Source organism: Crocodylus porosus, unplaced genomic scaffold (assembly GCF_001723895.1).
Source record: "Crocodylus porosus isolate Cpor-Errol unplaced genomic scaffold, CroPor_comp1, whole genome shotgun sequence".
NCBI lineage: Eukaryota > Metazoa > Chordata > Crocodylia > Crocodylidae > Crocodylus > Crocodylus porosus.
In genome coordinates this window covers 67,976,355-67,988,627 of record NW_017728949.1, presented here as the reverse complement: position 1 = coordinate 67,988,627, position 12,273 = coordinate 67,976,355, and the positions used below count along the sequence as shown (strand labels likewise).

Genomic DNA, 12,273 nt, shown 5'->3' with positions numbered 1-12,273 from the left:
CATTTCAGGCTGGACATAAGGAAGAATTTCTTTACTGTCCAAGCCCCCAAGGTCTGAAACAGCCTGCCATTGGAGGTGGTTCAAGCACCTACATTGAACACATTCAAGAGCAAATTGGATGCTTATCTTGCTGGGATCCTGTGACCCCAGCTGACTTCCTGTCCTTCCGACGGGGAGCTAGACTTGATCTTTGGAGGTCCCTTCCAGCCCTAACGTCTATGAAATCTATGCAATAAAGCTACGTATTCTTGGTGTATGTTCAAACAATTGATATTTCCTTCTTGCTCAATTTGACGAGGGATGAAGGAAAAGTAAATCTTCCAACACCCAGTAGTTCCAGTTAAAGAAGAAAAGTTGTAGAGCTTCCTAAACAATGCCTAAGGCTGGAAGAAACTTGTGTATGCAGAAACTTGTCTAAGGGTTCACAATTATATCAGAGCTCTTTAGTGAAAATTGTTACTAGAGCATGCAGGTAGGATTGCTCTCCTGTTAAGAGTATATCTGCCGTTTGATATTAGAAAAAAAAATCCCTGCAATCTCTGAGTTAGAACAGATGTAAAGTCCCTGCACTATATATAATTAATATGCTCAGTTCTTCTGGATCTCAACCAACTACATAATTTTGCTCTCGATCTGTTTTCCAGTGAGTGAGCAGTTGAGAGAGTTTGTTTCAAAATTTATGAGACATTTCTTATAAACAGTTCAGCTCTTGGCGGAAAATAAAACTGGAACCTCTACTTTAGGATGAATACGCTCACTCTTTGACCTTTTTTACATTTTTACAGTGCTGTCTATTCCAAAGGATTCCCAATGTATTTTGGCCATGACTTTCCAATGTGATTAAAGTTTTTTTAGTCTTTACTTTTTTGTGGGCACACCTTGATGTGCTTTCAAGGGGCCTGATTTTTCAGAGAATCACTTCTCTGCGAAGCTTATTTGACAAGTATTATGTGGTCAATTTGTTAGCTTGGAGAAAATCCTTGTATTTTCTCTCTTTGCAGCTTCTGGCAGCAGCTGGTTCCTTTTAAGTGCAAGTTAAACAGCATGGCTAAGATACTATCTCATGATACTAGCCTTCTAATACGTCATTCATCATTGTCTTACTTAGCTATTGTTTCTTCAGTTGATGCCACTGCAACTGCCTAATCTGCTACTTCTGTTTACTAAAAGTATATTTGCACTACATCATTTTATTGTGCAAAATGCTTTTGAGATATTACCTGACTCAGTTTCAATTTATTGTTACTCGAGTCTTCAACCTCAAGTGGATTCCGATAGTACAACTACAGCTACTGAACCCCGGTAGATGCTATGCAAATCCATAGTCACTACTATGAGATTCCATCTTGGTATAATGATTTATTTCTGTCTCCCAAAGTGTACCCTGATAGAGTAACAGTTTGTATTACATATCTAGGTCAGCAAAGATACTATGAGATGGCTTGCAGTTTTTGACAGTGTATATAATTATAAAGAGTTTTGTCTTCAAGAAAGTAAATAGACATGATCTGAGTGGGAGTGTACTACATCAGAAATAAACATTTTCCTTGTTTAGATGTGGCTTAAAACATATTATTTATTTTTGCAGTACAGAAACCTTCAGGGACTAAAGAGCTGCTTAGTTTTGCAGATCTGCCCACTTACTGCTGCCAGTATATCAAGCAAACATATACAATTTAAATTAAATATCCTTCCTTATAATGTATGTAATTTTAAAATAATGCATATGGCATGCCAACACTGCATTTGTTTTCCAGTGGTCTCTGATTATGCTGCTTTTATCATTCTGACTAGAATGGTGAAAATTATCTCAGTTTTTGAAAAGAGGGCTAAATTGCTTTTTATTTTCAAGTTCCTGTTATTAAAAGAGATTTTAGTTAAGTGTCCTCTAACTAAAAAACCTCATTAAAAAGAGCAAGAATCATAACTGGAAGCAATTATGTCTTCAAGGAGATAGACAATATCCAGTTTAAGTAATTTGGGGTTTGTTCTTTTTCTAATGTTTGTTTCTCTTTTCTAGTTTGAAAAAGAAAAACAACGTGACATTCGTTCCTTCTTTTCACCAAAATCTTCCACTGAGAAAAAACGCAAAATATCCTCTTGCGAGACATTACGGGATTTTACTTTAGAATCTTCTACAATCTGTCTGAGAGAGGACACAGAGGAGAGCAGTGGGGAAGGCGACTCCAGTGAAATAATTGACGTAGATGCAATTTGTCATGAAAATGGCTGTGAGCGTGAAGCGAAAAGACCAAGATCTCTAGGTGTAGCTACCCAAAGCAGTTCCAGTAAGAAAATGAGTAAATCATTAACTGAGAAAACAAACTCTTTATTTACAGAGGAAATCAATCAAGGACCCTCTGGCAGTTCACTGTGCAAGTCAAGCAAAAGCTCAGCATTGGACAATGTCTGGTGTTGTACTGTTTGCACTTACACTAATAATGAATTATTACCTTATTGTGAAATGTGTGATTGCCCTCGAAATGATGATGGTAAGTGACCCACGCTGCATATGATAGTGTGCATATTCAGTTATAATCTTGCTGTTTCAGAGGATACATCACTATTTTTATAAATTCAGTAAAATATGAAGAACTAATCTTCAAATGAAGAGGAATATGTATGAAATTGTCTCCTTCTTTACAAGTCCTGATTTTGGCCAGGACTATTTATTCAAAGTTCCTATGATATGACACTAATTTGGTACAAATGGGTAGTGCTGATTAATGTCAGCAGGATGTAAATTCAATGGGCAAGCATAGAAATTCAGTTTCCATGGCAGCAGATATGACTTAAGTCATTGCTCTGCTGCTTTCTTTCCCTTCAGATGATTTATCATTATTAACAAACCAATAGAATTAGAGATTTTTTTCCAGATATTTGATGCAGTTCAGATGCTTAACTTAGTTAATGAAGTGATAGATAATTGTCCTGAAACCTAACATTTGGAAGGCATCAGAAACTTAATTTGAAATATTATATTTCTCCCGCAGTCAAATATTCTTTATTATGTTTACTTTTACAATATTCAGGCATCCTTAAACCCCCCCCCTTCCAAGTATAAGCTCCTAAACTTAGTGCAATTTCAGTTGTGCTTTCCTTGTGGAAGAAAGTGACCCTTTTTAAAAGTTGTTTAAATGCATTTAAGAGCTACACATTTGGCATATCTTCTTTATTAAATATAATAGAATAACTTCAAGTTCATCCTTGTAAATTAAAAAAAAACACTCTTAGGAAATACCACAACATGCTCATTGTACCACTTAGAGATTGCAGTTACTATGTTATCTACTGCATGTTTTGGGTTATTAACCTGTTTGCATGAAACATTCTCTGTACTTGTCAAACTAGAGTTTGGATATTTGAAAATCAGTGTCTGTCTGTAGATAACTTGCCCCTGAAATGGTGGTCTTGGATGACTGCTATCTGTAATGGAAAAGTCACTCCTGTGTCGCTAGCACTTTTGACAGAGACCAGGGAGAAAAGATAATATAGTGTGGTTGCTGACCTGTTTGTTCATCTCAGTAAGTAAATTGACTTTGCTTTATTAGTCAGGGAGACTTGCATAGTACCTGTGCAATGCCAGTGCCATGTGAAACGTCTTTCCAGTGTCCTAAACCTGACACTACACAAATACAAATCACCTTAGAAAAACAACAGAAGCAAAAATAATTCTGTTATTTCTGATTTCACAGGTGTTGAGAGACTTATTTCAATAAAAATAATCAAGGTAGAAAGGTGGGAGGGGAGGAACTTTCTCTATACATTTTCCTCAAAACAGCAATAGATAATTCAAGAAGTGAGCTTAAAAAATTAATTGAAATGTATCAGTGTTAACGCTCTGTAACACTAAGTATACCACATGTACTCAAATCTAAGTTGACCCCCTATTTAAGATGACCCCTCACAATAATTAGATTCTATATATTGAAAATGTATAAATTTGTTATAATTCAGGAGGTATAGAATCTAGTTATCAGAAGGTTGTCTTTAAATTCACTGTCTTGCCACTGCTACAGCAGGGAGAGCAATAGCTGGGGGATGGGGAAGGATCTCTTGCCCCCCCCCTTTTCCCTCTGTAGCCTTCCTGCCCCCGCCCCCCCAGCACTACCCACTCCCCACAATTTCTGCCTCTTCCTCCCCTTTACTGCCAGATGCTGTTGGAGCTCTGTTCCCTCCAGAGCACAGCACATGGAAGAGCAACCCCTGCCAGCCATGCAGCAATGGTGACACTGCTGACTAGCCAGGCAGGGGACAGAGTTTCCATGTGCTCTGTGGCCTGTACCCAGGGAACCCAATCTGAGCCAGAGCCAAACTGTGCCTGATTATAGTAAGGGGTGGGAATGGGGCAGAGTCAGGGCAGAAGCTACAGAGGGCCAGCAGAGGTGGGGTACGAGGATGCTGTGAGTCTGACTTTGGCCCCAACTTGGGTTCAGGCCCAAAGTAAGAGCCTCAGCATCCACCTGCCTCTGCTCCCTCCACTTAGTAAATGAGTCTAAAATGAGGGTGATGATTGTGGGGTGGGGACCACGACACACCTAGCCATAGATTTTGTAAATAAAGGAATATGCTGAGTAATTTTCTACACTATACACCTAAACTTCAACTCTGATAATATATTTGCTTCAAGTAGACATTTAAAAATTAACTCTATAATTTGTGAAATTATCTGTAAATGTTCCAACTTAACTAAAGTCACTCTTTCATTTTTATAGCAAAATCTTTTCAAAATTAACTGTTAAATGATTATCATCAAATTACAACTTGAAAAACCTACTCTTTCAAATATACATTTTATTATGCCAAATATATTCCTTTTATATACCTGCCTGTGTTCATGGAAACTAAGTTTTAGGGCCCTACTACATGTTCAAATTAAGGCTGGGTAGAAACCAGCTATTGAGTTTCCCCCCATTTTCAAAGACTAACTTTGTAGCAGGTTGGTTCTTTTTATAGCTGGATAGACTTTTTTATGGTATAAGAATGACCATTTATAGTTGCATGTGTGGCTGGTCTAAATGTATTGCATGATTAACCAGTTAATTGTGTTGTAATTACTTTGCATATGTGGCCAGTGTTACTTTGCACATGTGGCTCGTCTAAATTTATTATGTGATTAACCAGTTAATTGAGTCATATATGTAATGTGCATCAGGAGCCAAAATGATCGCTTTATTTCTTTAATTATAGTTAAAAAGAATACAGATCAAAGTAACACTCTGTGTACCCAGAGTGAAGGAGAAAATGCATCAAAGAACTCTAGAAAATGCAAAGATGCAGTGGTACGCAATACAGATGATAAGAGGGAAGACTTTATACAAACAGCAAAGGAGCCATCTGATAAAAATGTGGAAGAGGTAGCCAATGCAGTTGAAAATGAATCTGAAGAGAGTAATCAAAAGCTTAAAGAAGGTAAATAGAATTCCTACTATGGCAAACCTAACCCATCAAATCTGTGAAATAGCATTAAACACAAGCTCTGGGAATGCAAAACAGTTTTAACTAAGTGTAGAAAACCGTATATTTGAAACCATGCTTCAGCCTATGCATGTAGACTGCTGAATAGGCAGCTGTGTTTAAGCATAAGCTAGTCTGATAAATTTTCAGATTGGCTGAAGTTTTTTGTGCAATTCTGGTATAACCATAGATGCATATAGCTTTCTTTGGCATTACCTGGTAAGTATGGTATACAATGAGCTGCCTGTTAACAAAATTAATATACCTACAGTTTATCACCTTATTAACAGGGATAATAGTTTGTTAGTATGCTGCACGTTTTCTAGATAAATTATAACGTTCAGTTGAAACTAACTTCAGTTGTAACACAGACTCTTAATTTTAATTTTTCTCCCTTTTTTTTCTTCAGTTTTCCGCCACAATGTTACTTTCTCTTTATTTTTAACTTGACTGCTGTAGCTTGGAGTGGTACTGTGCAATAATCTTTACAGCATTTATAAATCTATTTCCAAAACAGGCCAGTGTTCATATAGAGCCTCTGTCACAGGTAGTCTGTGATAGCCCGCGTTCATTCTCGCATTTTGTTTAGCAACACCTGGAATAATCTAGTATCTGAAAAGTTGAGAATAGTGCAACTCTCTGCTTTGGTAAAAACTAACTTTTTTTGTAAACGCATGTAGTGAGCTAGGTATTTCACAGAGCACCTATTAAATATGGGTCTATTTAAAAAACCTACCATTTTAATGGATGACTAAACTAAGTGAATGAAAGGGATGGATGGAAAAGAATATGACTTTGCAAAGAGAATATGGTTACCAAATTTAGGCATATCTTTGTATTAATGTCTCAAATGTATTCAAGTGTGAGGACTTCTCAAATGGTATGAATTAGGCAAGAATGGGAGCATGCTGTTGTCAGGATGCTTCAAACTTATAATACTTCCATTGGATGATATAACAATAGCATTCAAAAGCTCCAGTCAGAATCAGATCCCTCAGGCTTAGCACTATACAAATGCATATGCAAAACCAAACGCTGTAGCAATGATCTTGCATCCAATGAATGAAAAATACAGTATTAGGAGGATTTCATGTACTGTAAGTCATAATTATTATACAACAGCTTTAAAGCTGATGCTAGAGGGAAGTTTATTAGAATGATGTTGCTTAATTGAAAGTTGAAACTTACTTGTTTCAATCTGAATTTCACCAACTTTTTATAGTCTTCTGAGGAATTAATTTTTAGGAAAAAAAGCTAATAGGCATTGAATGAATAATGTACATTGTTGTATAAGAACCACTCCTGATTACTTCAAAGTTACAAATCTCTTAGTTGCTTTTCCCTAGGAATAAGCTGCCTAGGTAGGATGTTCATCCAAAGACTTTTAAATTTAGTTACCTGTTTCTGTGGTTTACATGATCATTTTTTCCACTTTTGGTTATGGTAATAAAAATTAAATGACTTATTTTGGGGGAAAAATCAGTCTTGTTTTTCATTTACAGAACCCACAGACAACACGGGTACTTTTTTAGCATATGATGGGCTCATGTTCTGTGCAAGCAGGAATACTGACAGAATTCATCTCTACACAAAGGTAAGCACTAGATTGCTCTCAGTAGCTCTCTCTAAATTTGCCATACCAGTTTGTTTTTTAGCATACTAGCATTTTATTTGTAATGTAATCTTTCACGGTTATATCTGTATTTCCATTTTAATTAGCATACTTTATAAAAAAATGTCTGTTTTTCCTATCTCCTAATTATTTTCCTTCAAGAAATTAAATAGTTCACTAGACTAACTTTTCTCTCCTAGGTGACAAATGAACAAAATTATCTTCATAATAGATACATATTGAGTTGATTAATTGGATTAAATGTCAGAGGCGCAGGTGTTCATTCCTTTATTGCAAAAAAGAAATTTGATGATGTTTAGTTGTTAGAATTGTAAATTCTTTCTTCTCTTCCTGTTTGTAAAGTTTTTTCATTCTCTTTATTACTACAAGTGAGTTGGAGGTGGAAAGCACTAACATCTTGTCTATATGCTTTAGGACCTAATTCAAAATTAAAACCACAGGGGGTCACAGTAGTGTTTTTAATGGGCTCTTCTGAACAGTGATGTTGATCTGGTGGACTACAATGGCAAAACACAAATACATGTTTTCCCTAAACACCCTCAAGCTATTTTAAAATGCTGTTTGAAAACTGCTTTAGCAAACTCATTTCTTCAGATCTGATATGACTAAGCCACCTGCTTTGACCAAAAACAACAGAAAATTATCAAATTAAGTTTTCTTCAGTTGTTTTGCAGAATATCTGAAATGATAGTTTGTGCTATTATTTTTGATTCTAAACTATTTACAAATCTTTCAGTTAAAGAACTGCACTAAGTGTATTGGGTTATACATGAAGGTAGGGGTATGCTTTCCGAAGTTCAGCTACAAAGAGGATAACAAAAATGCTTAACTGGCAGAATGTTCAACGTGTCAGTGCAAATTATGACAGTTCCTCATTTAAACTAAATGTGCAAATGTAATGTTTCTTCTTAAATTAGGCATGATTAATGGTGCCATGTCTATAAGACCCTACCATCCCCTGAATAAAATAAATATAGAAAATTCCCATTGGTACACAAAGCAATTGGAGTACAAAAATAGCAATCAATGATCTTCATTGTTTTCTGAGGAAGGGCTTGCTTGCTTCTACCTCTCTCACTCTCTGACTGCTGCTTTGGGAGTTAGAAATCTTCAGTCTAATCCTTCAGGCTAACCATTGCATTCAGTCCACATGCAACTGAAATGTGCATCACCCAGGTTTTTCGTGTCTCTCCATGCTTGAATGTTTTATATCGTTTCAGACAACCGTACTGGTTTATTCATTGTGAATTTGATAAAATATTTTTTTAAAAACTCGAGAAAACAGAAATTTGTTGAGGTGACACACATGAGCCAGCAATAGCATTTGAGCCAAAGATCTTTATGTCTTCAGTGCAAATCTATGAAACTCTAGTTCTAGAAATGTCCTCCTCTGAGTGAATAGTCAATACAAGAGGAGAAGATGTGTACTTTGCACCTCTGTTAGCTATATGGGTTCTGGTACCATTTTTTTAGAAATCTCTTTGGAAACCTCTCAGTTGCCCTATATATAAAATAGGCTAAATTATACTGGCTGCCCTAATAATTTGAAATAAACCAGAGGCACAGCTTATAATTTTGGTGCCCTGGGACAAGTGGGGAGAAGGTGAGTGCTTACCTCTTTGCACACGAGCTGCTGCTGCTACCTCAGTGCAAGCTCCCCTAACAGGCTGCTGTGGCAGTACAGTTCCTTGGGGGCTATTTTTATGTTGCACCCCTTGTATTGGTACCCAGAGCTCATGCTCTGTACCTCCTGCCCCTTTCCAATTATGCTATTGCACAGAACTGAAACTACTCTGAGAGTGAAGTGAGCTTAAAACTGATGATTTGGTGGTTCCCAGTCTGCCCCTTCCACTTGGCTAGAAGTTGAATTGAAGAGTTCCTAGTATTACTGTGGCATCTGGGAACCCCGGTCATCAACCAAACTCTCACGGTGCTCGGCACTGCCGTCTCTCCTGTGCACTGTGATATTTGAGAGATCACTTCTCTGCAGTCAGAGCAGTTTCTCTGAGTCCTGGATTTGGCTTTGGGCCACAGGGATCCTACACATTGAAAATCAGTTGGGAAAGAGCTCGTTCAGATCCCAGTGGAGAAACTCGACCTATATCACATCACTTCCTAGACACTGTTTTCAGGTGAAATAGAGTCATTTTCTCCATTCTAAAGGAGTACGTCTGTATCCATTCTTGTGCTTCTACAGTGCTTTTACAATTAACAGTTGAAATACTGCTAAATTGTCATATTTAATTACATGCAAAGTACTGTAATTTCAGATCTGTTCTAAAAGAAAGGCATATACCATAAAAGGCAAACTTGTAATCCTCTTGACTTGCAAGTACTCTACTATGAATTGAGTTTCTCAAGTCTATACAGCATTAGTGTACAACCATCATGAAAATGCTTTTAAAAATATTTTCCTGTATTGGTGCACTGGATTGTTGGGCTAACTGTTGAAAAAATGTGTACTTTCTTTCAATTTAAGATATTGCAAATGTAAATAAAAGTGAAGAACTTGAAGACCTTGGTTACCTCCAGATTTAATAGTTTTAATCAAATTGTCTTGCATCCCTAGGAGGGAGAACCACTAAACTGTAATTTCATTCCATTGGATATAAAATTGGATAACTGGGAGGATTTACCAGAGAGTTTCCAGCAAAAACAAAATCGTTTTTTGGTAAGAGCTGTCTTGCAAATTTTACTATGAAAATGTTTAATTGGACTGGGGGTTTTTTGGTGGTTTTATTTTTTTTATAAATGGGGAACATTTTGTTACTCTGCGTCAGGGTTTAGTCACTGGTTACATTTTCATCAATGCCAGCAGATCTTATAAATGTTGATATGAATAATAAATGTGCAGTCTGTTACTTTGGCAAATTATAACACCTCCTGCCACCATTTCTGTAGCTAGAATCATCAACATATCATTTAATTTCTCATTTACAGGATTAGTAACTGATGTTCTTAAGTTAAAATCAGATTTTAAAGGTTATGCTTTAAGCATGGTAAACTGTGGCTGGAAATATGCTTGATTGCTTCACAGTTGCAATTTTGGGCAAAGTTGGAGGTCTCCTGATTCACCCTATGGTCATCCTTTTATTTGGTATAATTTTTATATCAATGGTAGAACAAGACACACTAAGACCTGTAACCTTTATAAAGAAAGAGATCTACAGCTATATGTTGGGAAAGCATTACAGTCACAAATTAAGAAATGCCAGATTTAAAGTTGTGCAACATGGCAAACTTAACATCCTTTTCTGAATGCTCATTGCTATATTTTTAATAATGCAAACTGAATAAACCAATTCTGTCTTCTGGAGCTTATATCAATTCCTTGGTGGTTTCATCTGCAAAACTAAGGTCTTCATATCCACAGCCCAGATCTCTATGAATTCAGTTAATTAGTAGTGGTAGAAGGTTGTCATCTCTGTGGAACAACTGCTCATGTGGGATCAGGTGCACGATTTGCCACTGGATTTTTGAGCTTCTTGCTAGACAGCAGAGGAATGGTGAGATTCAAGAATCCTAGTTTCAAGTTCATGTTTTAAAAGGAAACATGCCTTGATTCTTGGGGCTGTTCTGCCCCTATGCCTGCAGTCTGCCCTAGCCCTCTTCTGATTTTTCTTTCTTCAGGGCGGGAAAGCACCCATTACTTCCTTTACCTTTTGTCTGCTTCCATAACACCCCGCTATTCACCCTTTGTCTTCAAGTCAATCCCTTTCCCCTTTTTATGCCGACTAGGTGCTGGCTGCAAGGACGTTAACAGCTTAAGAGAAAGAGTCTCCTCCCCATTGTGCATTCTCATGCTCAGTACCCTAACAGCCAGCCCACAGTTGCTGGGAAGAGCAATTCCAGGAACAGCAGCTCCGGGCCTATGGCCGGCTCAGTTCAGCTGGCACATACAGATGATTTGGGGAGAGAATCTAGTGAGTTTGGCTCTCAAATTCTAACCAACCTACTGAATGTGAGCAGACTGAGATTATTTGGCTATATTTGGCAGATTTTCACAAGGACAGCAAAGGATCTCAAACCAGCACCTGTCCAAAATGCATGCAAACACTATCCACAAAATAGTTTTAAGACTTCAATTTGGATACAATATTTTTTCATTAACTTTTATTATCAGAAGCCATTTTAGTAGAAATATGCAGCCCAGCTCAAACATCCACATGGAAAACTGCTGCCTGAAGAGCTGTAAGCAGTTTGAAAACAAATTAATAAAGAGTTATAATAAAGAGTTAAGTCATCTTAATTCTAAACATCAGTGAAAGGGGCTGCCTGTGATGAAGACATATGCATATTCTGCTCTATTTATTACAAATTAAAAGTAATCTCCATGCACCTGGCTGGTTACCATAGCAGCCTTCCTTTGGTGACCTGATAAAATTTTCCCTTTTGTTATAAATAGAAATAAATTCAGCCACAGAGATTGGGCTAATATAAAATATGCTGTCTGAACTTTCATTAAGAAAGCTTATTACAGAAGGTATTTTGCATCATTATAAACATAAGATTTAGAAAGTCCAAGAACAAGGAACTCTTGTTAGCCATAGCACTGGAAAGAGACCTTGTGTTAAAAGCACATGTATTAGTTCTGAGACTATATCTATTGCATAGAGTTGCAGCTTTAGCAGCCAGAGGCTTTTTTAACACAACTGTTTTTATACTTCTTAATTCTGAATGAAAATTGAGAGAGACGTGCTATAAAATGCAGTTTTAAAAGAATTTTAAAAAATCCTATTTCTTTTCCTGTTGTAACATCTTATTTGACTTCTTCCATACTGCTCCATCTCATAGAATCATAGAAGTAGGGTGGGAAGGGACCTTATAGATCTTCAAGTCCGACCCCCTGCCAGGGCAGGAGAAAAAAAACTGGGCTCAAATGATCCTAGCTAGGTAGCCGTCAAGCCTCCTCTTAAAGACCCCCAGGGTAGGAGCCAGCACCACTTCCCCTGGAAGTTGGTTCCAGCTCCTAGCCGCCCTGACTGTGAAGTAGTTTTTGCGGAAGTCTAATCTAAACCTACTCTCCAACAACTTGTGGCCATTTTTCCTTGTTATGCCAGGGGGCGCTAGCGGAAACAAGGTCTCTCCCAAACCCTTCGGGTCCCCCCTAGTGAGTTTATAGATGGTCACCAGGTCCCCCCTCAGCCTTCTCTTGTGAAGGCTGAACAGGTTCAGGTCCCGCA

At 37.4% G+C, this 12,273-nt stretch overlaps 1 protein-coding gene across 1 annotated transcript in view; it reads left to right on the top strand.

Moving 5' to 3' along the window:
• ZRANB3 (zinc finger RANBP2-type containing 3) overlaps positions 1–12,273 on the top strand; it is a 94,731-nt gene that overhangs the window by 60,601 nt on the left and 21,857 nt on the right. The window contains exons 13-16 of the mRNA XM_019553997.1: positions 2,021–2,492; positions 5,191–5,412; positions 6,960–7,051; positions 9,660–9,761. Of these exons, the coding sequence (XP_019409542.1) occupies positions 2,021–2,492; positions 5,191–5,412; positions 6,960–7,051; positions 9,660–9,761 (888 nt within the window). The remainder of the gene's footprint in view (positions 1–2,020; positions 2,493–5,190; positions 5,413–6,959; positions 7,052–9,659; positions 9,762–12,273) is intronic.